Source organism: Parasteatoda tepidariorum, chromosome 12 (assembly GCF_982258835.1).
Source record: "Parasteatoda tepidariorum strain Cologne lab strain chromosome 12, Ptep-v5.0, whole genome shotgun sequence".
Classification (NCBI taxonomy): Eukaryota; Metazoa; Arthropoda; class Arachnida; order Araneae; family Theridiidae; genus Parasteatoda; species Parasteatoda tepidariorum.
The window spans coordinates 61382575-61410271 of NC_141766.1; the positions used below are offsets into that span (position 1 = coordinate 61382575).

Below are 27697 nucleotides of genomic sequence, written 5' to 3' on the forward strand. Positions count from 1 at the left end.
AATATGTTTAACAAACGCCGGCGTATGCTATAATGCGTCTCTAGTTTCAAGTATTTTTGTTTCCCTCCAAGAATCTATTTTTTATCCCCTCCTGCTATAACCTCCCCAACTTTAAGCGCACTTAGAACATTTCTTTGGTAATAACAGTGATTTTTATTGCTAAAGGAATGGTCCTAAGCCCTGATTAGTGTCTTTTTTTTTACGAATAATGACATTCGGAGTATCTTGGCAGGCACCAATGGCGTTTCTTGAAACGAAATTCCGCAGACGCTAATGATCCAAAGATAAGCAACTTTACCGAATCCAACCTACCAACAGTGCCTGGGGAAGCTCAAGCTGATGCTGGCTTGCTTTCATCAACCAATGTTATATTTGTGAGGATATCTTGTTTTTATCTTTTCGGCACTTTTCTTATACTAAGTTGAGTTACATTTTTCTTTTTGTTTGTTTTTTCCTTCATCTCTTTCCTCTTCATCCGGGTACATTCAAACTCTTAATTGTTTCTAAGACAAGTTTCTTGAGTGGAAAGATTCGAATAAGAAAGTAACTTCTTCTAAAAGTATCTCATTAAGCGAAGTTAATCTGAGCGACCGTTCGTGACGAATCATCTAAAAAGTATCCAAGCAAATTATTTTGAGGAATCAAGGAAATACTTTTATGTGCCCCAATAGCATATACTTTTCTTAAACGTACATTTTATTCATTTATAGATTTTCATGAATACATGAATATTTTTCATGAATATATTTGATTCATTTATATCTAGTAAATTTGTTTTCGTCCGGAAATTCACAAATGTATATGGTTCACAGCCCGCGAAAATGAATTACAGACTTTGCGAAATGAACAAAGTCAAAAAATGCAATTCTTTTTGACTTGATTAAAAAAAACTTTTATTAGAACTTGAGAATATAGCCATTTGTCTATATTGTTCATATATATATATATATATATATATATATATATATATATATATATATATATATATATATATATATATATATATATATATATATATATATATATATATATATATATATATCAATTTAAATTCTTTTAATTTTAATACAGTAAAATACTATTCATAGATTACATTTGACGCTACTACACTGTAAAAAAATTCCGAACAAAATTACGGTATTAAGTACCAGCACTTTAGGAGCATCATCCTATTTATTTTAATGCACAATATTAATATTATACAGTAATTATTACTGAAGTATTTATTTAATTAGAGTAATTCCGGATTTTTTACGGTAATTATAACTGTAAAAATTACATTACATCAGTTTTATTTTTGTTCTGTAACATATTCCGGTAAAAATGGATTTTACAGAAAAAAAAAGTACCATCGCCCTGAGTGCCGGTACTTTTTTTACCGAAGTTTGATCAGAAATTTTTTACTGTCTTGGGAAAATATTTTATGAAACTACGGAAACTCCTTAGTAAGTGATGGTAGCTACATTTCAGAAAAAATTTGAAAATGGTAGGAAGGATTGAGAAAACAAAATGTTTTAACTAAATACTATCGACCAAAAATTATTGTAAATATATGATAAATATTTGCTACAATAATGTTGCCACAGTCATGTCATTGGTCCCGGAACTGTGATGTCTTTTAAAATTGTTGATTTGCTGCATTTTTCAACATTTGATTTTCTATTACTCTATTGAATCAATTCTATAACAAGATTATTCTATAACAAAACACTACAGAAAATATCAGTTCACATCAGATAGGTCATTATTTCACGTACGGCAGAAAAAATTGGCATGAAGATAGCTACATACCCACTGGTTCGCATCAGAGATCCGCTTAGACAAAAAGAAGTTCAGTTTTCAATTGAAGGTCATTGCAACGAATTTTTTGCTTTAAATATCAATAATTTTCTATGCATGTTATGGTGCTGTATATAATTGAATAATTAGATAAATAAACACCCACATGATGTCCGAATTTCTTTCCATGTCAACACCCACATGATAATGGCTTCGTGGTACTTAACGGGCAGTATCATTGATCTCTTTTTCGTGGCAACCTTATAGGCGGATCAACATTACCCCAACAACATAATGAAGGAGAGATCGAAATTACATCCACCCCAAAACGAGATTCGAACCCCGGGACTTGTCTGGTGTAAGGACAACTCTGTGACCACCATGCATCCGTTTCAATGTATTAAATTTAATACGCTTTGAAGCCAAAGCTTATCATATTCAAAACTGTCAGCGATACAATCTGTATCAATGGTTACAAATTTTATTTGTTATTAGGAGGAAGCGCTTCTTATAACAGATTACCATGTAGTTTAACAGTAAATTTCTGTAGTTTTAGAGAACAGTAATTTTCTGTAGAAAAATTGTTGAATTATTACGATTTTTAACAGAAATTTTTTACAGTATAGTTTTCATCTTGAAGATCAAATGTACCTGTGCATCGTGATGTATTACATATAATATTTGTAATAAGTTTTTATTACTTCACCGGAAGTATATTAATTCACTCATCAGAAAAAAATAATAATGCAACTTTGTAACCACATTTAATTATAAAAGCACTTCAAATTGAGAGTTGTTTCCTAAAGTTATGTATACCCAAAAAATATTTTTATGTATAAAAAAATTCTAGCAAATATGTTGCAATGATTATTGTAATACACGATTAAAAAAATGATGATCATAACAATTTTTTTTAATAAAAAAAGTAAATATATTCGTAAATTAAAACAAACTTGAAGAAAATAAATCTTACGGCTATTTTTTTCTTTGGTATATTTAACTATCCTTTCTTTCAAGGGAGTTCTTTCAGATGTTTTAATTAGTACAAAACCGGATCTTAATGAAAAAGAAAACAGCGACTTCATTGTTTGTCTAGTTTGTTCACTTCTTTAAAAGACAAAAGAATCCATCTTAGTTTTAATAAATGTTGACTCAGGCATGAAATTGGATATTATTATTTGTGTTTATTTTTATTCAGCTAGTGAATCTTTTTATGAAACAAAATCATTTCCAAAGAAGTCCTAACAAACTTGATGGCTTAATAAAAGCGATAACAGATTTAGACGGGCGCCGTACGTTGATAACGGAACTAACACTTACCTGATGAAAGAGTAGCTGTTTAAATAGTATCTAAAAATGTTAAGAGGAGATTTATTGTCGTGCGAATAGGCTATTTTATGAAGTCAGTCATATTTATTGACTATTTGTTTTCGTTTCATCTAATACCGCTTTTTTTTATTGTGCTGATATGTTATGTATATTCTTGAAATTAAAAGTATAATTCTTAAATTAAATTTTTTAGGATAGTGTGCAATTTCTAAGATAGTGTGTAATTCAATAGCGATCAAAGTTTTTGCTTATTTAATTATTTATTTTGACCACGTTTGTTTTGCGTTTTGATGAAAAACAGTGAAAATAAGATACGTTGACACTTATACTTGCTAAGTGCTTCATTCAACTTTTTTTCTATAATGCCAGTCGCGCTGGCTCAGGGGGTATAGCATCGGTCTTCCGATGTGGTGACCCAAATTCGAATCCCAGTGGTGTCAGATTGACAAAAATTCTGCTCCCGGCTCACACCGATCACAATCATGGCGTAAAATATCCTCCTTTCCTTTGTCGTTGGGTTATCCGAGGAAGGTTTTCGTTGTTTTCCTCTACAAGTAACGCAAATGCGGATAAGTTTCATCCTGAAGTCCTCCACGAAGGCTAGCTTGCTCTAATGCTTGATTCAGGAGTTCCCTTGTCTTTTAGGTTGGGTTAAGAATGTCAAGGCTATAGAGTTGAACATTGATAGTCGTAAACTCTGAATTGGGTCGGCTGTTCAACATCAGTTATAAAATAAAACGGTGCTTGAAGTGCAGAGCAATAAATTATTTAAAGAAATTCGGTTTTGCTTGTACTTCACAGTTTTAACTATCAAGACTTTTTTATTTGTTTTTTTTTTTTTTAGTCTGCCATGGTGGTTAAATCTTTATTAAATTGTTTTTACTGAAAGTGAAGATTATGTATTTAAGTATGCATTTTGTTACCACCAGGAAAAACTCTTACGGCTAAAACTTTAATGCTAGCTGATGTAAATTTTAGTTGCATAAAGATTCTAATTTTGGTCTGAAATAATAGTAATAGCATACCCTCCAACTGCTACGGAATTTCCGTAGTTTCAGAAATCTTCTTTTCAGACGGTAGCAAAATTAATGTCTTAATATTTAAAAAAAATTAATTTTAGCGTAACTTGTCCACTATTACTTATAAAAGTGCAGGCCATATGGCTAGATTCTTAAGTTCTGATAAAAGTTTTATAAGAGATCCATTTGCTTTAAAAATTTCTACTTTGGTTCGCTACCACTGGAAAGAATTATTTTCAAAACCCTCATAAGTTGGAGGGTACTAATAGTGATTATCAGAAATAGTTCAATTTAATTTTTCAGTACATTAGCGGATAAAAATTAAATCATTTTTAAAAAAAAAAAAAAATATCATTCAAAAATAAAAGGTGTATGCATGTCGATATTACTATATTAATTACCTAAATAGCAAGAAAAATTAAAACTCGATGCGCTAATTAATATTTTACTATGAAGAACTTTTTTATATAATTTATTTATAAGGGAGTGTAACTTCACTACTTAAAAATTTGAAATGTTTTAAAAATGTTTTATTCCAATCGTATTTGTCACATAAACATGATAACTAGTATCCTATTTATATTTCAAATAAATCACTTTTGGCAATTTAATAACTACACTGTGAAAAAAAATATAGCCAGAACTATGGTAAAATTTACCATATTCGGAGAAATTGTATCTTAAATATTACATATAAAAATCATTGAAAATCATCGAATTGGGAATAAAGATCACAAAAACTTTCGAAAACACAAAAAATCAATTTTATTTGACATCAATTCAATTTGTTTTTTACTAATATCGAAAAAAACATTCAGGATTAGATATCATTTATTTATTTATTTACTTTTTGGAGGAGAAAAATTTGAGATAATGAGCAAATGGCGGTTTCAGCTGTTTAGAGTTTTCATGGAAAAACTGTAACTCAGATAATTTTCACTTCCAAACCTATTATAATTTCATATGGCAGTTAAAAGCAATGGGCGAAAATGTGTTTTTGAGCACTATCATCTAGTTCAAAATGAGTTAACGTAGTAAAATCTATAATAATATTTATATAGCTAGCCAATATTAGGCGTTTTAACCGTTTAGAGCTGTATTTTAACTTTGATGATCTTTAATTAGTTTATCTGATAATAAAAACTAAAATGTACAGTATTCAAACAATTCCTTTAGTAATTTTTTTGTTCATATGGTAACGGTTTGCCAGATATTCTGGTTTTCAGAATTATATTTCGTATTACCACAAACATAGTAAAAATTACAAAACTGATAAGTAAAGTCAGCCTTTTATTATGGTTTTATGATCTAAGGTATCATGACAAAATTATCAAATTTTACCACTTTTATCAAATTTTATCTATTACTAAAAGCCTTTTTCATAGTTTATTTTACCGAAATCATTACCAAAGCGTATTTTAAAAATCGAGATTTTTTGTTTGCTAAAAAAAATGTCTTCGCTTTTAAAGTAAATATTTGCATAACTATTGAAATACGATGATTTACAATTTGATTGGATGTTACTTCAAGCTATTAAAGAAACAACTGAAGGGAAAAAATCGACAATAAGGCGAACAAAAAATGGTTGAAAACGACAAATGTATTCTTGTAGTAATTACTTTTTCAAAAGTTTGAAAGGCTATCTCAAATTGTTTAAGTAAACACGTTCCAATGAGTTGCTACTAAACTCTAAGCATGGAGTGATGTTAAATGCGGTTTTATTGACCATAAAAGCACTGAAAACTCGCGATTAGTGCCTTTATCCTCTAGTTTAGTGCCTTTAATTGCCTTTTTATCCGTGAGGAGCATATTTTAGGATGAAGTTCTTTGCTCTGCTACTTTATTATTTTTATGAAATACGGAAAATGCTTCTGGAATTCAGTTGATCTCGTTTTCTCTTTTTCACGTGAAGAAAATAATCGAATGAAAAATGTTTGGTTTTAAACAATTACAGATTTTTTTTAGTTTACTGATTTGTTTCATTTGGCATACAAGAATTCTTTTTAGATACATAGTTTATACTTTTGGGAAGCAAAACTAAATAAATCAGATGCATTTCCTAATCTAACGGCTGAAGGATTTGGTTTGGTTGCAGTTTAAACTATTTATACTCTTCAAGTAAATTTTATACCGGTTAATGCCCAATGTTTAATAACATTTAAAATTACAGGGTTTTTAGATTAAGCGAGCTGACTCAATTATTTTATTTTTAATATTTATCTAGCAAAAACTGAACATTCTACTCTAGCTTAATACATAGTAAAAAATTCCGGATCAAATTAAGGTAAAGAACCGGCACTTTTGGGGCATCACCCGTAAAATCCATTTTACCATAAATTATTACGCAGTAACTTTTTCCTTGATAATATTTAAGTAGAGTGCTTTAGTGATTTTGCAGTAATTATTACTGTGAAAATTACGGTACATAAGAGATTTTGGTCAGTAACTTGTTCCGGTAAAAATGGATTTTACAGTAAAAAGTACTGGCACCCTGAGTGCCGGTACTTTTTACCATAATTTGATCCAAAAATTTTTACAGTGTATATTGATGACGTAGATATTTATGACACAGACATCCCAGAAGTTCCTAACGCTTCCCAAAGGGGTACCGAAATAACAATTCGAATAATCCTCATTTCTTTCACTTTGTGAGAATTAAAAAAATTCACTGCTCGATTCACAGGTCTCGTATAACTTTTATAAATTGGTTACATAGAGTGGTGATCAAAATCGATCTGCAAATTTATTTAATAAAAAATGAAATTATAAATAAAAAAGTGCGCTCCCTTTTGCGGATATATTCGTGTGGGCTGATGAAAAGATTATATCTTTTTTTTCGGTTTTTTTAAATAAAATTTAATCCTTTTTTTTTTTTAACTGTTGTTTGTAATTTTTTTACTTATTATTCCCCCCTCCCCCTTTTCATATGTCTATAATTTTTCTTTGTTTTATCTTCATTTTAAACTTATCTAATGAGTTCTACTTACTTGCAGCTTATGCGCAATAAATGAAACTTATTGTTTTTCTTAACTTTCTTCGTGTTTTCTTGTATTTATTTATTATATATATATATATATATATATATATATATATATATATATATATATATATATATATATATATATATATATATATATATATATATATATATATATATATATATATAAGAGGGAGAAGTAGGGATGCGTGCTATGATATTAAATGTCAAACCCTCTTTAAAATTTTGAATAGTTTCATTTTAGAAGAAAATACTATTTAGTTCACAAGCAAATAAACGTATGCTTTTATTTTTCTTACTGAGGTATTTTTTATATCTCTTCAATATAAATAGCCGGAATAAAATGAGTTAAAATATTGACTTTTTTTCAATTGACAGAAATAAAAATTCACTTAGAAAACAAAAAAGAGTAAAAATTAAGATGACTAAATCATTTTATTAAATCATTTTTTTAATGCTAGAAACAATAGATTAAAAAAAATGCATTTATATTTATTCTTGAATTCATGTTGTTGAAATTTGTTAAAATATACACCGAAAAAAAATCGGAATAAATTGAAGTATATAGTACGGCAATGTTGGTGCATCATTCGCAAAATTCATTTTAACATAAAATATTGTACTGTATTTTTTTCAGTAATATTTCTTCAATTAGAGAGATTTAGTGATTTTACTGTAATTGTTATCATAAAAATTACAGTATATCAGTATACCTCATTGGAAGGCGAGTGCTCTATCCCCTTAACCCCCACGGCTCTATTATTATCATTTTATTTCATATTTTATAATCTTCGGGAAACAGCTGACCCAAATTTTAAGTTTACGACTGCCGATGTTCTACTCCGTAGCTTTGTAATTTTGAACCCAATACAAAAGACAAGGAAACTCCTGGATTAGGACCCCCAGAGGTATAAATTTGTTATGGAAACTTGGAGGACTTCGTGATCCCAACAGATTTCACGAGCACCAGTCACCATTTTATTCTTTGGCCGGCAGGAATCAAACTCCCGTTTGTTTTAAATCGTTCCCTTACGTTTCGTTCTCTCGTTCGTTTCGGTTTGTCCCGTAATTTAGAAAACCAGAATTTCCGAGAAACTGTTACCATATGAACAGAAATATTAGCAAATGAATTTTTGACGCATATTTTGGTTCTATTAACAAAATTATTATTATCATTTTTTTTAAAATCAATAATGTCATTATCATGCAATACGGTATTTTGACCAGATTTTTATTATCTGTCTAGGTTCAGGCAAATTACTATTTCTCAAGATTTTGTCACTTCTGTCCTTCTCACTACTGTCTTCTTAGAAACATATTTTAGTTAATTTCCTTACCTCCACACTTATAAAAATTAATTGCTTCATCGGATATATAATGTGTGCTGCCAAAATATAGTGACAGTCAGCAGCGTGTTTGATTTAATTAATACAGCCAATCACATACGAAAAAAACTTTCTCACTTTCTGATAAATCACCCATATAGTAAATTTAGTTGCTTAGATAAAGCAGTAATTTCATTAATTGGACGTGCAAGTATTATAGTAAAATAATTAACAATTATCTTTCCTTCTGATTATTAAAAAAAATGAGAAACTTGTATCAGTTGAAAAGAAAATAATAATATTTTTATCAGTATGCCAGTCTTCCACCTCAAAGTAATTGGAAAGATCCAAAGAATAACATATAAATGTCATTTTTAGCAGTCCAAAATTGTCATTTATGACGGAATCTATGCGTCTCTCCCTCCTTTTCGCATTTCACGCTATCCTTTTTCAGTGACTTGTCTCCCGAGCATTCGACGAAAGTAGGGGAGGGGTGTAAAAACAAACAGACAAGAATATGATGGCAGTTTCGTCGAAAGATGGAATCTAGAGATTTAGCAGCATCGAAAACATCCGCGGGAACTATGTTACACTTTTTATAACTTTCTCTTGACCATAAATACTGACAAAACCAAATAGAGTTGACGGCGACAAGTATGTTCGAGGATTGTCTTATTCGAAGCTTTTGGAATAAGTTACCCCTTGTACACAGTCGAAGAATAAAACCTCCAGTAAGGAAAACGAAAATAAATTTTTGTTTACTTTTTGTTTCAAAGAAAGAAAGAGTAAATTTATTTAGAAAAAAAAAAAGAATTCCTTGAAAGATTAAACTTAAAAATTGTGCGTGCATTAATTTTAAATGAAAAAAGATAAAAACACTGAAAATACCGCAACGGTAAAAACAATTCCGGATTATTATGGTCAAAAGTACCGGCTCCCTGAGTTTTCTACCATTTCAAAAAAATTTCTGCAATGTGGCTACCCTTACTTATTACTGAATATAATATAATATAATAGTCTCATTTAATATTTTCCCTACACTGTAAAAATTTAAGATCAAATTACGTTTAAGAGGGCACTCTAGATGGCTGTACTTTTTACCGTAAGTCCATTTTTATGTGTACGGAACAAAAAACTGATATACAATAATTTTTATTGTGAAAATTACGTACAATCAATGAATCACTCTAATTAAACGAATATTACTGTAAAAATTACGATGTAATATTTTACGGTTGAACTGGATTTTACCGTAAAAGTGGATTTTACGGTAAAATTGCTTTTACAGATGATGCACCCGAAATGCTGGTCAAATTGCTTTTTATCGTAATTTGATCCAGAATTTTTTCTACACTTTACTAAATAAATGCATTATTATTTTACAGTTTTATTTTAAAGTAATTAGTATAGCAAAAACCTATTAGAAATATAGAAAAAATTAACCAAAGAGTCATATTTTCATTAATTAATTTTTGAGTGAAACACGACTATCAGATTCGATAAGGTATGCAAATTATTATATTTATGTTTATATTTTGAAGTGATTATTTTAGTGATTAAATTTAACAACTGTATAGTTTTTAAATCATTGCAAACGGAGGAACTTTTTTAATACTTTTTTAAAAGTGTAATTTGGCCTTTATAGATCTTACTTTAAAGAAGGTATAAACAAGATTTAATCAAAGTTAGCGCAAACTTGTCTCCATAACTGCATCTTCAATTAAAAAAATAAATATTTGCATTGAGTAATGAAGTATTGAATCAATATTTTCTGAATCATTTATATTTGTGGAAAAAGAGAGTAAACTATTTCTTTGAGAAATAAAACGTAAGCTACCACTTTTTCATGGTTGCAGAAATTTTATATAAATATTTCACTCATTGAAAAACACTACCAGCATACAATGTGAGAAAAGCAAGAATAACGTGTTTTATGGGGTTATGAGGATTGTAATAAAAGTGGGGCTCACACATAAGCGTCTTTTCTCAAATCTCGCCAGAGGTGAATAAGGAGAACAAAAGTAATTTGTTACAAAAAATTTAAGATTGGCAACGAATAAGTTGACGATATGTTTGTGTTAACACATTGCTGACAGGCCACTTTTCTGAGGAACTGATGTGGAAGTAAAACAATACAAATAATCTTAACAAATTTTTATTTATTATTCAACTCTTAATATTTCTTTTTCGTATGACAAAAAAGTATAACAATCACCTACGTGTGATGGTACACCTTTGCTTTGCATTATTTGTCCCGCAGTGGACTGATCGTTAAGACACGGTTCCCAGCAGATCACCGAAGTCAAGCATCACTGGCTGCGGTCAGTGTGCGGGTGGGTGACCACTTGAATCAGTCTGCGTAGGGACCGAGGGTGTGCGTTATTGGTCCTCGTTAAACTGTGCTACCGTAAAGTGCTCGACTTCGCGTGCAGGTCGTCGGGCTACCGAAGCGGGGGTGCCATCCCCTCTGCGGAGGATCAAAATTGTGATGGATTGTCTTCAGATCATCCTCAGGGATGTTTCCCAGACCGTCACCAATAGCCCATCGTGCAGCTCTAGTGCGATGTAAATGAACAAATCAGAATCAGCTTTGCATTATTTAAATAAATTGGGCACCCGGGCGCGAAGCGTCCCCTATCCCATTCATCATTAAATTACATACAGTAAGGTAAAATGCATTGATTTGGCAAACATTGTGGTAGCCATAAAAAAATCAAGCCGTTTGCTTGTGAAATAATAAAACAATGAAAAAGCTAAATATCACAAATTGACGTTTATACATAACATTAGAAATATTGATTGTAGACTTAAATTAAAAATAAAGATAAAACATGGTTTGATATGTACAATAATTGATTTTTGAAAAATGAAAGACATAATTGATGAATATAGATAAATCATACTTTGATACATGATAAAATAACCAATTTGGAGAAAATGCAGTAAATATATTTTATCAGAGAAATATTGCTCATTAAATACAATAGAATTTGCGAAAGAATTTAACGTGCATAAGTTGATAAATATCTATGCATAAATAGGCTAAATTTTCAGAAATTTTTTTTTAATGTAATTTAATTTAACTTCTGTAATTTAAGTAAGCTGTGAAAAGTTGAATGAATTTAACTTGAGAGTCTTAAAATTGAAAATAGAACTCACTGGGATTGAGATGTGTAATGGTACACCATCATCATCAAAATATATCTGGGCGCCTGGGGCCGCTACCGGCCTTTTTCCCATTCGTCTTGAATTGTGATCTTTAAGGTGATTCTTTCTGGTAATTGGAATGCAATTGGAGTATAAGGAAATTAAATATTTTGTATTTTAGTTAAAATTACGTCACTACAAAAATGAGCTGCCATCGGCCTGAGGTTTATGTCTTCTCTTAAGTTTTCAAAAGTAAAAATTTCATTGAATCCTGCGGTGTCACAATTTATGGTCCTTTCAAAAAATCTGAAATTTAGCTTCGCAATAAGATGATCTAAAAAATCTATGTTGAGGTTGCGATGTATGTTTTTATTTCTGATAAACCATCTTGCTTTTGTTATTTTCCTGAGGATTTTATTCTGGCATATTTTGAGTTTTTTAAGGAGTGATGTGGAGAAGTTGCACCAAGCTGGAGATGCATAAGTTAGGATGAGACGGATCATTGAGATACTGAGTAAACGTTTGAGTCTAAGTTCCATTTTAGGGTTCTGAAGAAGGATTTGTAATCTGTGGTAGGCTGCTTGTGCTTTGTTGATAACAATTTTGATGTGATATCTCCAATTAAATTTACTGTTTATGACTAGACCAAGATATTTTGCGCTTTTGACTATGGGAATAATTTTCTTAATTTTTGGGGAGGATGGTTTTTCTTTTATGCTGGATCATTAGTAGTTTTGATTTTTTTCTATTTGCTTTGAACTTCCAGTCTAGACACCATGTTTCGATTTCCTTCAGTTTTTCCTGGAGTTTTCGTAGGGCAATGATGGGGTTTTTCGACTTTACTACGATTCCAGTGTCATCTGCGAAAAATACTGTGACGCTATTGAAGTCGTGTTTGTCGACAGGAAAGTCGTGGGGAAATAATATAAGCCCAATTATGCTTCCTTGGGGAACTCCTGCTGTTACTTTTCTGTTTGTTGACTTCATGCGTTTAAAGTTTACTTGAAAAGTTCTATTATGTTAGTAGGCCTGTATAATTTTTATGATACCAGATGGGAATTTCAGCTTTATAAGCTTGAAGATGATACCCTGATGCCAAACCCGGTCAAATGCTTTTGCGATATCTAACATCAGAAATACTGAACTCTGTTTATTGTGGAGGCCCCGTAATGGTACACCACAAGTTTTACAAATATATCGGGTTTCGTAAAGTTATAATAAATTGATCGAGAATTAAATAGGGAAACTTGAAAAGTAAGGAAAATTACGCCCACTTTTTGAAATAGTCACCACGAGATCACTGCTAACATGATTGCTATGACTCGTGACTGGTCACCAACGCTTGGCCACGAAAACACGAGTTAACTCATGACCGGTCAGCAATGTGCTAATAGACAGTGATAAAGATTTGCAAGAGTTACTTTCTGTTGTCAACTAGGTTGACCCCAGCACTCAATTTACTTTAGATGCGGAAATTAGTTTTACTCGACCTGTTTTAGATGTTCTTGTAACTAAATACCTAATTTTATCACCTCTGTTTATTGTAAACATTTTCCCATTTCTTTACATCTTCATATTAATTCCAATCACTACAACTACCGCAAAAATTTCTACATTTCATACTTTTGTTTTCGCACATTTAACTTTTGCTCTAACCTCCACTAGCTAGCTGCTAACCATGAATTTAACCCTTAAGTAGTTGATTTATCCTTTGCTAAACTCACTAAAACCTAGGCTCCCAACATAGGCTCTCTGCAACTTGCAGAATAAAATTATTTTTAATATCGTGTGCACGTTTAACTTAAATTTTTCGTTTGTTTTGTACAGAAAAACCAATGCATATTTTACTCTGCATGCATTAAATGTTATTAAAACAATTATTAATTTAGAAATTTTTTGAGAAAAAGATTACAAAACATTTATATCGAACACAACACTTTGCTTGCTGTTTAAAGAAAAAATAATTTAAACTAAGAAATAAATTTTTTTTTTCGAACCATTTTTCAAATCTATTTTATTTTCTAGTTCAAATTATTTTTTACTAATCATGAACATAATGTTACAATAGTTATGGGTTCTTAAAATAACCAGTTTAGAAGTTATTTTACACTCCATTTAGAAGGAAATAATTTCTTGCATTCATAAGGAATAGTATCTTTTTCTAATTATAATGTAGCAATGAGCCTTGTTCACGCTTACATCGTTGTTTATATCATTAGAAAAAAGTAATTGAGACAAGTACTACATTAAAAAGTCTTGTTCTTAGATGTCTTTTACAGAAACGACTGATTAAAAGTTTTAAATGCCCAATGCCTACAACTCCAACTTTTATGGATGTCAGATTTCAGTGTAATTTTTTAAAAATGATGTTTGAAGATATTTTTACACTAAATTTTAAGGATGTTGCAATTAACCCATTTTCATTCATAGCTGTGTAAATATACCATTTTAATAAAAGAAAATTTTGAAGCTGTGAGGTATATTTTTCGCTAATTTAATTTTTCCGCTATTTTTAAGGGATTTGAGGATATCTATAAAATACTAGTAATTCATTAGGAGGAAACACTTCCTGATGAGAAATTTTTAAAATATAATATTTAAAAAAAAAAAAAAAACTTGAAATGTTTATTGATAATTTTGACTTTTTAAAATTTTTTCACAGATTAATGGCTCAAGTCCTGTAAATAAAATTACTATTTTATTCACCATTTATGTACCATTACCATTATGCTTTTTATTAGTATTTATGCACACCTTTTTATTTCTTACTTGAAGTATTATTTTTCATACACCAACCTTTTTCTGAGCCTTAATGAGTGTAATTTGCAATTAATGTATGTAATGTCAATGAAAATACTTCCACATTTCATAAAATTTCAATCCTTGGCCTAAAATGGGTTAAGATCAATTTTTGTGTAAAATATTGCAGAAGTAATCAGATTTCTAATTCAGCTATTCGTAACTTAATATTTTGCGATATCCCCTTAAGAATTATTTATGTTTTATTCACTTTATGTTAAAGGGTCCTGTGACATTCTTATGAAATTAAAATTGTTTCTATTATCTTTAATACAATCTGTATTTTCAACATTCGATACAATTTCACCTAAACATCTGTTATATTCTCTGATTTAATTAAACACATTTACCTTCCAAAAAATTAAATTTTATTTTTTAAAGTGATTAAAGAATGCCTCGCTCTCTTTTATTTTTCTTGTAGAAATTTCCTGCTGTTAGCTTACGAATTATGTGTCTGAACTGATAGTTAAAAGTGACCAAGTACTACATATGCCTACAAAGAAATATTGAAAAATCACAGTTTTATTCAATTATATACAATATTTTTCCCGTGCCTATTTCATTTTATAACCGTCGTTGAATAGCCAACCCAATACTTTTTGGGTTTACCACTACTAATACTCAACTCCGTAGCCGTGTAATTTTGAACCCAATCCATAAGACAAGGGAACTCTTGGATAAAGTATTGGGAGAAATTTGCCTTCATGTAAGACATTTTTGTTGGCCGGATGTCAAGCCGGATGAGGAATTCGTATTGACCAACCATCGCTGGGATTCGAACCCGGTTCACCTCATTGGAAGGCGAACGTTCTATACCCTGAGTCATCGCAGCTCGCCCTTATCCATAAGACAAATTGTAGTTTAATATTTAAATTGATAATATTTAGAAATTAGAAATTGATTGTTTAAAATAGAAAAATGATACATCAAAAGGTTGCATTTTTTACGTAAGGGCGATTTAAAAAAAAAAATTTCCAAATAAAAGTTAATGATAAATTAATTAAAAGTTGATAAGCATTTATCAGTAGCAATTTTCATTAAAATAACGATATGTTTAAGAGTATATTATATAAAAAATGTTAAAGAATTTTTAAAAATATGTTTTAATTTTTTTCAACTTTTATTAAAAAAATTACTTAGGGGGGCATTAAAATACTTTGACTGGCAAAGTGAGTGGTGAGCTAAAAAAAGGTCACAATGAACTTGTTACCATACCGTTTTTCTCCCCCGTTTGTTTCGAAATCGCTAATATTCAATCCCGTTTTGGTCATTTTAAAGTCAGTTTCAGGCCTATTGAAAAATCAAATTTAAGTCTCTTAAAGACCCTATCAATATTGGAAATCGTTGGAGCATTTACCTTGGCAGTGCGACCTTTCCTACTTCGAACAAACCAGACGCGCTTTAATAATGTACTCTTAATGTCAAAATGTACTTTAATAATGTCAAAATATATTTTGAAGTACAAGCTTCATTAAAAGAACAAATCAAAATCAATTTTCCTTATTGTTATTTTTAATAATCATGCAATATTTGCGAAAATGGACAAGGAATAAAATGCAAAACATCTTTTCGAAATTAAAGTCAGATTTCATAAACATTTACTTTAACAAAAAATTGCATAAATTGTAAACAAAGAGAGAAAGATATATATAAAAAAAAGATAGAACCGTCAATCAACTTCTCTTGGTATTTATACATCGCATTATACTTTCATCAAATGTAACGAAGAAGCATCTCCACTGAATTACACCATATTTAAAAAATACCATTAATTAATTCTTAAGGGAATCTGGTGGCTTATATATTACAGTTGATATATGAGATTATGCCCAAATTCTTTAGTCAAGCATTCTACTCTTTAAAACTGCCTTTAATTATACCTGTCGTTAAAAAAGATGAATTTATCAGATGGTAATAAAAAGTTAATTGAAATGTAATTGTAGGTAAAAATAGTTAATAATTTGCAGGTCTTAAAAATACTATCGTTTTAATAATTTGCATTTATCCACTGAGAAAAAAGGTATACTTAAAACGAACAGGATATAGTAAAATTTACCTTGTTTATCCAAACCAACCTTGTTACACCAAAAGCTCAGTAATTTTTATCCAAGTATTTATATGGCTCAGTAATTTTTATCCAAGTGCTTTGGTAATATTTTATAAAATAAACAATAAAATATGTTTTTGTAATATGTGATAAAATTTGGTAAATGATGTAACATTTGATAATTTTATCATGAAACTTTAAAACATGGCATGAAAAACATTTAATCAGTTAAATAACAACAATGAGAGCAATAGTTTGCAATAAGAACTATAACTGCAAAAACCAGAAATTCCGGTAAACTGTAATCTTATGAACGAAAAATATTACCAAATGAATAGTTTAAATTCCGTATATTTTGGTTTTTATCATCATATTCATAGTTTTTGTTTGCCAGAATTGTCATTACCATAAAGTATCTTAATTTTTTTTTTCGTCTACTTATTCGTAAAAAAAATGTTTAACGAGGATCGACCTCGTCTTTTGAGTTAGGTTCAAAATTGTAAGGATACGGAGGTAGATGTAATTACACTAAAATCCTTTACACGAATAGAGTTTATTAAACAGAGTGCACTAGAGTCAAAAATAGAAGAAAAAAATACTTTGCTCACCATTAAAAATAGCTAATTAAAAAATAATTGATTTACATGTATTTTTTTAATAATCGTTAACTATTCACGAAAATGAATGGTAAAGTTATAAAAATCATCTTAAAAATTCTAAATTAATAAAATTCAACTTTTATATATTCATTTGAACAAAAAATAATAAAAGCAGTAAGTAAAAAAAAAGTATAAAATCAAAATAGATAAAACAATCCTCAGTGAAACACCTTTTCTTGTGATTTATATCTCGCATTATTACTTCCATTAAACGCAGGTAAAAATAAACACAGCATCTCATCAGCCACATTTAGAAAGATAACATTTGCTGAGAAAGCTTATTCATTACGTTTACTATACGAGATCACAAATGCTTTCCTTTAACAACCACTATCCCGCCGTTTCAAGCTGCTTTTAATTGACGAAGCAGAGGGTTATGAAGGTTTAATGCTTATTGATATGAACTTTCTGGCTAACTATGTGACGTTTTTCGTTGACAGCAATGAAAGAGTTTTTAAATTGATATGGTTTTCGAGAAGCATACCGTAAAGATGGCTGACAGAAGGGATAGCTTTTTATTGTTCAAGGATCATGTGGGAAAAAAAGAGGGGTTGATCACGTCATGGGGGGAAGATAACAAATTTAGTTTAGTGTTTTATTAAAAGTGATTCTAATTTGATAAGCTGTTAAATGTTTTTAGGTCCCACTAATTTTGAATTTAAAAAAAAAAAATAGGAAAATTAAAAATTACGCTTTGTTTAAATTTGTCTATTTGTTTACTGCTTTGCTTTTTAAAATCCATACTACTCTAATTGTTTATCAAAATGAAAATCTTCATTTAAAATATTACGAAAAACAAGAATACTACACTGTAAATAAATTCGGATCAAATTACGGTAAAAATAACCAACATTTAAGAACGGGAGAAAAAATCTAACACACCACTGTTTTTACAGCAATAATTACCATAAAATCTCTAAATCGCTGAAATTAAACAAATATTACTGTAAAAATAACGGTATAATATTTTGTTGTAAAATGGATTTTGCGGTTGATAGTGAGGGTATTTTATACAGTAATTTGACCCAGAATTTTTTTACAGTGTATTAAAAATTTGATAAACAAAGCAGTTATCGTCAATTTTTAAGTGTTATTAGTGAATGAAAGCAGGAATATCAATTCTGGATTATGGTGAGGAACATGTATTTTTTTTTTATTTAATGCTAGGTTAGAAGTAATTTTTAAATTATTTTAAAATTGCATATGTGTTTATATTTTTTAAATTGTGAATAAATTTATTTTAAGTAATTTCAAAGTGAGAGAGCTCGCAAGAACTATTCCTCTCATTTATTATCAATTATTTGTTTTATTTTTGCTATATAATATACAAATATAAATATTAATATATTAGAACTAAATAGTTTGCAAGTGAGTATAAAAAAAAAAAATTCTATCACTTATTTATTTATAAAGAAGTTTTCTGAAAATATTTGGAAAATTAATTTGAATTAAATTTAAACAACGTAAAAATAGTACAAAAAGTATTTTATTCTAGTACCGATAGCATCATAAATCTTTTGGGCCATCATTTGAGCTATTTCCACATTGTTTTATCACTATTTAATATAGTACTAAGTTCACACAAGATATTTTGAAAATTATTTCTTTTAATTTTTAAGGAAAATAATAATGAAAACAATGAATCTGCATTTGGTTTATAAAGGATACGTTAATATAGTATTTTCTTCTTGATTTTAGAAAACTGTTCGGTTGAAAATAATTATTTTTATTTAACATATTTTATTAGAATTTAGGCAATATGAACGTATTTACTTTACTTTTCACTATTTCCCACAAAATAGCAATTTTTTTCATTTCTTTTTATTGTTTAAATTATTTGGTTTACAATTTCTATAAAAATATTTTGTTATCAAAAGTGTCAGTTATTTCTTTTTTTAACTTACTTTCTTTATTATTTATTGCATAATTTTGTTTTTACATATAAATAACACTTCGGTCATAACGTTAGATTATTACGCTGAGAAAAATCGTGTTTCTAGCTCTATGAGAACGCCAAAAAGATCATTAATTTTTCACCGATGCGCTTTGGTAATGATTTTAGTGAAATTAACAATTAAATATGGTTTCATAATATTTGATAAAATTTGAAAAATGTGGTTAAATATGTTAATTTTATCATAATATCATAAAAACCATTTACTCGGTTAGCTTTACTTTTCAATTCTGTATTTTAGCTAAATGTGAGATAATAAGGACAATATTTTTGAAAACCAGTATTTTCAGTAAAACATTACCATATGAAGGGGAAAAATATCAAATAAATGGTTTAAATACAGTATATTTTCGTTTTTACTACCAGAACATGAATATACATATACACACACACATCAAAAATGTCATTTTCCACATAGTACGGTAATTTCGCCATTCATACCCTCCAACTTATGAGGATTTTGAAAATAATTCTTTCTAGTGGTAGCGAACCAAAGTAGAAATTTTTAAAGCAAATGGATCTCTCATAAAACTTTTATCAGAACTTAAGAATCTAGCAATATGGCCTGCACTTTTATAAGTAATAGTGAACAAGTTACGCTAAAATAAATTTTTTTTAAATATTAAGACATTAATTTTGCTACCCTCAGAAAAGAAGATTTCTGAAACTATGGAAATTCCGTAGCAGTTGGAGGGTATGGCCATGCATCCTCTGCAAGACCACACTCGTTAAGATAATAAAAAGTAAAATGTATCATTAGTGATCAATATGGTTTATTACACATAAACTAAAATTGTACTTTTTTTTGCTATTTTTCTAATTGTTCATTTATAAAAATTACTTAATGATATACCCTTAAAAAACTGCATGAATTCATTTCTCGAAAATATGAAAAAGTTTCAAAATTAAATATTATACTTTTTTTATTTTATAAAATATGTATAAAAAATAAATAAATATGGCATGATTGTCTAAAAAATATAAAAAAGCTCTTGATATTTAGATCATTCTTAAAATACTTCTATTTTTATTACGGGGGGATGGGGGGGAACTCCCCCGATATTCAATTTTATTAATTCCCTCTTGCATAAATCTTGAAAATTAGGATTTATAACACTTACTTTTACTGCTATGAATTGATGAGGGAGCATGATTTTATTTTTTATAATATGTAGACGGCCCCTTAAGACCAACATACTCACTTCATCCCGTTTTGAATAACAATCGCGACAATGTAATGGTTTTTTAAGCGACTACTGTGTTCTTTCAACTTCTGTAGAAAGAATTGTTAGTTAAGAAAGGATTGTCTACCTTTTTTTTCTGACAGAAGGCAATTTGACAGCGAACTACTTTCCAACCACGATAAAACTTGGCGGAGAAAGACGAAAAACGGTGAGAAGTAATTCGGTGCAGATGACTTGCTGAAGCTTCGTGATAGTATTTATCTTTTCTACATTGCAATGATATGAAAGGAGAGGAGAAGAAACGGGGCAAAAAAAAAGAAAGAAAAGTCTTTAGAAAACCTTTAAATAAATAATTTGAATCTGAAACTATATATTGGAAGAATCAGACAATTTCACAATCAACAAATGTTATTTTTCTTTTATCATGAATAAAATAAAATACTGTAAAATGAAATTAAGAAAAAAATATTCACTGAGAAAAAAAATACACTGTGAAGCGTAACACATAAGCACTGAGAAAAAAATATTCTATGAAGTTTACGATACTGTATGGTAATAACATTTAAATATAATATGGCAATAACATTTAATAATATTATGGTAATAACATTCTTAGCAAATTACCATAGTTCTAGTTTTTTTATTTAAAAAAATGAATAAAATAAAATAAAAATGGTTAAACTATTTATTTAGTAATTTTTCCGTTCATATGGCAGCGATTTATCGGAAATTTTGGTTTTTGAAATTATTGTTCTTATTACCACACATTCAATAAAAAATACAAAACTGAAAAGTAATTTAATCAAATAAATAGATTTCATGCCATGCTCTAAGGAATAATGTCAAATGTTACCACATTTGTACCGAATTTTACCACATCTACCAAATTTTAAGGCATATTATAAAACCAAATTCTTATTCATAATTTCACCTATTTCATTACCAAAACGCTTGTGTAAAAAGTATCGTGGCTTTTTTTTGTTCCAATAAAGCCAGAAACACTTACCATATTCTGGTAGTTTTGACCATAATTTTTTTTTTCAGCGTACTAATCAAATTAAACTTGAAAAGCTTGTTATCAAGCAATTACAAGGCATAATAAACCATAGAAAATGAATAATTAAATTTGTTGTTGTGAATTTATCTTATTAAATTAATACCCTTATTAAAATTTAAATTCAAGAATTCAAGTCGAAAAGATTTGAAATTTAATAAACATATTTTTAATTTTGAACATCTTGTATTACTCATGATTGCAGATGCAGTAATGGTTAAAAAAATAATTTATTAATTCTGAAGTATATATCAAATAAAGTGTTTCAAAATTTAAAAAAATTCTTGTTCTAAAAGTTCCAGCTTGAAACTGATTAAAAACAACGATACATTGTAACTGCATTCTTTATTTTTCGAAGTACATAAAAACATAGAAATTATTACTTATAATTGTATCATAATAAAATATTCATATTGGTTTTAGCATTTTTGTTGAGTATTTTTCGTAAAGTCATTGAAAAAAATATATTTCGTAACATCGAATTTCTTGACAATCGTTATTAAATAAATAAAGGTTATTATTTCAAAAAAAAATTAAGTATTCTGAGTCATTAATTGTGTGCAGGTTTCAAAAATGTCTCATCAAAGCAGAGTAAAGAAAATTTGATATCTACTAATCTAAAAGAATTTCTTTGATTTAGTGAGAGCTTTCTTTTTTTCTTTCTTCTTCTTCTTTTTTTTTCTTTTGGTCTTTTATTCGGCTTTTATGTTGTGTATAATATGCAATGTTAAAATAAATATTAATTTTCAATACATATTTTAACAAAATATTTTTTCTTTTCTTAAATTTTTAATTTAACTAGGTGACATATTTCTAGCCAGTATAGATATTTTTTTATCATTGATACAGATTTCAATACATTAGTCAAAAAATAAAACGCACACTATATATTTTTCAGAAACAATGGAATTTTTATTAGGTGAAGTATATGATTCAAAATTTAACGTCGTTTTTTTATGTTCTAGTGAAACTAATAATTATTTTTAGTAATTTTTTTATAATAATTATGATGTCGTATATATAGTTAAATATTTGTGGAAAATTAAGCAGGGAAATTTATTTAAATTCTTTACTTGATTACATCATTTATTAAAATTTTAGAAAGTTAAAACTGCTATTTAAGCTTAAAAAGCAATATCTGATGACTAGGCATTTATCTTAATTCAAATGACTAGCACAGAGGCAGAACCGTATTGTCAAATGGATTTTAAAAAAAAAGGAAAAAAAAAACTGTTTCACTATATAGCATATTTACTGATGACTCGTCCCCTTTTACGTACAGGTCGATTTTAACGTAGAAAAACGGATAGCACTATCTGTCTTAAAGCATTAAGAGTTTTTTGTCCATCAAAATATAGCATTAATATACTATTCCTTATTCGTATATAGATACTATTTGAATATTTGTTATGGTATCGTAAGAATATATTTGCCTTATTAAAACGTGTGTTAAAATTTATATTTTTCAACTTTTATACGTGATTCTAATGGTGTTAATTATAAAGATTAAAAAAAAAATAGTTTTATTCAATGCTTTTAAAGCCACAAAAAGAAATCTTGATGCGATAAAAAAGTGGTGACCAATTAGGAAAAAATTGTACATATTTTACAGAAAATATTTTGCTGGAAGCTAAATACCAATGCATCATATTTTTTTTCCTTTTTCAAAGAAATTTTTCTTTTTTTTTTAATGCAGAGAGTTTTGAAAATAATATTCTATATTGTTTCAATTTCTAAAAACTTATTTCAACTCTGTTTGTGAATCTGGATGTAAATGCTTTTTAATTATGTTAGTCCGTATGCTAATTCCGTTTAATTACGTGAACACAGGTCTTCATTTGATGCTTCAAAAATAAGAAGTTTCCAATGATAAATTAACTAATGAACCAGTTCCAGTTGCTTGTTTAATTTAAAAGAATAGCTCTATTTAAGTATCTTTCATGCTTTAAGTGACTCAATGCTTTACTAAATATTTTTCAATATGTTACGTCTTATGTTTTTAAATAATTGATTGTAAATTGAAGGTAAATACCGTAAAAAACAAAGTTGAGGAGTCGGAAAAATTAAAAATTCTGCCTGGTAGGTTAGAAATACTAATAATCTTTTTTTTTAATTGAGTGAAAATTATTTATATAAATATTCATTATTGCGTAAACAAAAATATTTCTGGATTAAGAATATCATGAGAATCGATTAAATTAAAACTTATCACAAACTTAATTAATCAAATTTTATACTGTTTAAACTTATGTTTAACTGAATTATTGAAAATGAACATAGGAAATTATTGAAACTTCTAAAAATTCAATATTAATAAGTTACCTTTTAGTTCAGAAATTTCGAAATCAAATTTATTTAGCTAAGTTAATTAAAAAAAATATGCGATCGCGTGTAATGTATCATTTTTAAAAGTTTCTTAGTTCATGAATATTCCTTATGCTATTTCTTTGTCATACGATATTGATATTTCTCTTTCCTTTGAACGGATTCGTACAATTTCATTATTTTGAACAATTATGTTTTTTGCAAATTATTTCTCCAACTGTGTGTAATGTATTTTTTATTTTTAATGAAATACGCTTTACTTTAAAAGTAGTTAGAATGTAGAAACATGTAATTTGAAATTAGCATTTATTTAGCAGTAATCTATTATATTTCCTGAAATCCATAAGAAATTTTATTTGAGTATAAGTGTAAGTCGTATTTGGAATTTAACTTCTCATTGGAAATTTTAATTTTGTACAGATTGGAGTCGGAATTGAGCTATTAATAGGAAATTTTATTTGAGTATAAGTGTAAGTCGTATTTGGAATTTAACTTCTCATTGGAAATTTTAATTTTGTACAGATTGGAGTCGGAATTGAGCTAATAATTAGAATTTTATTTGAGTATAAGTGTAAGTCGTATTTGGAATTTAACTTCTCATTGGAAATTTTAATTTTGTTCTGATTGGAGTCGGAATTGAGCTATTAATAGGAAATTTTATTTGAGCATGAATTGGAGTCGGAGTTCAAATTGAGCTCTTAAAAAAATTCTGGGTCAAAATGGGAGTCGAATATTATAACTCCCGACTCCACATCGTTGGTAAAGACATTAAAAAGGGCAGTATTTTTTATTTATTTAATGGAGATAAAAAAGAAAGAATGCCAGTACCACTATGATAAAATATAATATTTCTTTGATTAATAAATAAAAATGAACTGAATTAATAAAGCTTGACTTCCTAATATGCTAAAAATGTTCAGCAGTGTTTTATGTAGATGTGGTATGTAAGCTGGCAGATACAATTAAATATTTAAAATTTTTAAAAAGATTATCAGTAAAATTAAAATTTGGCATTTGCGACTAACAAAGCAGTTGTTAAAATCAATGAATTGCTCAAGAAATAAACAATTATGGAAATGCTTAATATTCCTTTATTGTTATTTCAAAATTATTGACTAAATATAAGAAAGAAATATAGATTTTTTTTTATTATAAGGATATCGAATTTCCTTTACTTAAAATCTCACCACAATTTTAAATGTACCGAAAATATTCTTTATATATATATATATATATATATATATATATATATATATATATATATATATATATATATATAAAACTTTCTATCGCTCCGCTCATCATATCCCGACGGAAACGTAAGAAAAAATAGAATTATGATAAAATATTCCGTATATAGTTGAGGAATATTTGAAATTCATGCGTATGAAGCTTTTTTTTTTCTTTCAAATCTCCGATTCTTATTTTGTTTTTCTTTTTTACTTTGATTAAGTTCACAATCAAACGTAAGTAAATGCATTCAAAACACACATTTGGGGTACTGTGATATAAGCTTTTATTGCATTAATAAGCCTCAATGAAATGAATATTCATGTAAAAAAATTAGAAACGAGTTAATTAAAATCACAAACTTAATGTGTAGGTCAATGTTCAATAACAAAAATGAGTTTTTAATCTTTTTTATTGCTTATAATATGTCTTTGGTGATTAAACTTTACTATGAATTCAATTAAAACCATTTGACTGTCTAACATTTCACAAGTTTATGTAAAATTTAAAATAATCACAATAACATATCAAAAAATTTAAAGTGATTCGCAGTAATTGTCTCTTCAGTGAAAATTTGAAATAAAAATAATGATATGTATAAATTTTTGACATTTTAATAGTATTTATGTTATTACTTTCAGAATGAATAAATTCTCTATTATCATAACATAGTTGTATATTTAACGTATTACGCTATTTAAAAATATATTTTAGTTAATAAAGTTATCAGAAATGATAATGTTATCACGTTAACATATTTTACCGTTCAATAAATCTTGATGAAGTAAGTGCGGCCTATTATCTTTTCTCATAACAATAACATTCACTTAGAAGTGTATAAAAAAGGAGTCTTATTGCAGGAGAAAGTTTCGCTTTTGGTATGTGAGGATGAAGAGAAGACTGACAAGGAAGTCAGGATCGACTCTCAAGCGGCTGTCAGTGAGCACCCCATGCTCCTTCCGCGGCAGGATACATAGAGAGGATACGATTTCTGATTGGTCGGACTCAGCCTCCCCAGAACCACCCTTCCCGAATGGGTATCCATGGCAGCCGAGCTTACCAAATTGAATTCGGCTCACCGTTCACACGAGTTAAAAAATACCCAAATTCCGAACTCTGATGCAGAAGAGAGAGGTTAGTAAGGAGTTGGATCAGCATCTCCTTGCATGATGAACTCTTACTTTGAACAGAGCGGCTTTTACAATGGACAGTCGGCAGCCGAGCAATCATACCGTTTCCCACAGGGACTTTTGGTGCCGCCCTACCCACCGCAGCCCAGCTCAGCCCGCTCCAACCCCGCCGCGCATGATAACTCTGCGGCCAGCTACGCGGCGGTCGACGCCACCAACAACGGTAATGCCTCGGTGGCTTCGACGGCAGCGGCGGCGACTGCGGCAGCTGCAGCGGCTTGTAAACTCTACTCGAACTCTGTAAGTGAGGGTGGCTCTACGATCTTCAAGCCTGAATGCCTGGCTAAAGATCAGAATGGCTTCAACCAGGCCGTAAAGGAGATGGCCTCATGGCCCTCAGGTTCAGTCACAGGTCTGCGACCCTCGAGTATGAGTGGAGATTCGATGCGACCCTTTCCTACCGATAATTCTGCAGCCCCTAGAGTCACAGACGCTTGGTCTACCTGCTGCCAAAGCACACCTCCTATGGCTCAAGCACCTGCCAATGCTTTCTACCCATGGATGGCCATAGCAGGTTGGTGTAAGTTCAATTTTCGTTCTTCTCTTTTTCCCCCCTTTTTTTAAAAAAAATAAATAAACAAACGTATGACAACATTAGTAAATGTTCTGAAATTTTTAATGACATTTTGAAAAAAATCATTCTCTTCTTTTAAACTACAATCGCGTCATTATAGGGTGCTTTTAGCACAGCTGTTGAAGGGAGGGAAAATTATGTTTCATCAGCAAAATAACTTCGTTAAATGAGAAAAATACAATTGATCATATTCACTTATCTCATTTTTTTTAAAAAAAGAAATAAAAATAACTAAAATAATTATCGCTGAGACGCTCTCCTTTATTATTTCTCTCTCTTTATTTTCAAACATTGAAAGACAAATCAATAGAAATTATAAAGTATTAAATTTCCAAGCACACAGAAACATTACTTTTATTTATTCCAGCCAACTCTGTCTCTCACATCCTTAATATTTCAGGCAATTTCCAAGTAAATTAAACTAAACAATTTTAAAAAATGAGATTTATTTTTAGAAAAACGTAAAATTATTTATGCCTTTCACATTTTTGTTAATATATTATATTTTTTTAAATATAATAAATTGGTCTTTTATTAACAGTCAATCAACAATTTTAATACTAATAAACGGCTTTTATAATTCAATTAAACATGACACGAGAAACAAAAATATTTTCTTTAAATAAAACATAAATGAATAATCAAATTTTATAAAACTATGATATGGTCTAAAAAGCATAAAAAAAGGTATTTTTAATTCTATAAGCTGGAAAATATTCCAAAATTAATATAATTAATTTCTTTATCTTTAAATTTCTGTCTAAAAAATATTCTGTCCAAAACGAATCAAACGCAAGGAATAAACTCTTTTATATATTTGGAGACGTGATAAAAATAAATCACGGAAAACTATCAGACTATTCGAAATTGAATTACATACTAACAAATCTCATTCTCGCACGATAAACAAATCTCATACAATTCAAAACAAGGAAACCCTAGAGCACGATATTCTGTTTAGAAAGTGAAAATAAACAGGCATCAAATCGGGTTTTGATAGCCTCTCGCTTGTTTTATAGCCTTTCAAAGAAGCAGTAAAATCATTTTATGACTTTCTTCAACAGCTATTCTTCATGTATCAAAT

At 28.9% G+C, this 27697-nt stretch overlaps 1 protein-coding gene across 6 annotated transcripts in view; it reads left to right on the forward strand.

Moving 5' to 3' along the window:
- Positions 1-27697, forward strand: part of LOC107457033 (homeotic protein ultrabithorax) — a 234285-nt gene that overhangs the window by 160643 nt on the left and 45945 nt on the right. For 5 of the 6 annotated variants that reach the window (XM_021148683.4, XM_071187998.2, XM_071187996.2 and 2 more), the window contains one exon: positions 25710-26559. In XM_021148683.4, the coding sequence (XP_021004342.1) occupies positions 26016-26559 (544 nt within the window). In that variant the 5' untranslated portion in view covers positions 25710-26015. Of the gene's footprint in view, positions 1-25117; positions 26560-27697 lie in introns of those variants that run through there. The other variant, XM_043039823.3, reaches the window with a different exon arrangement.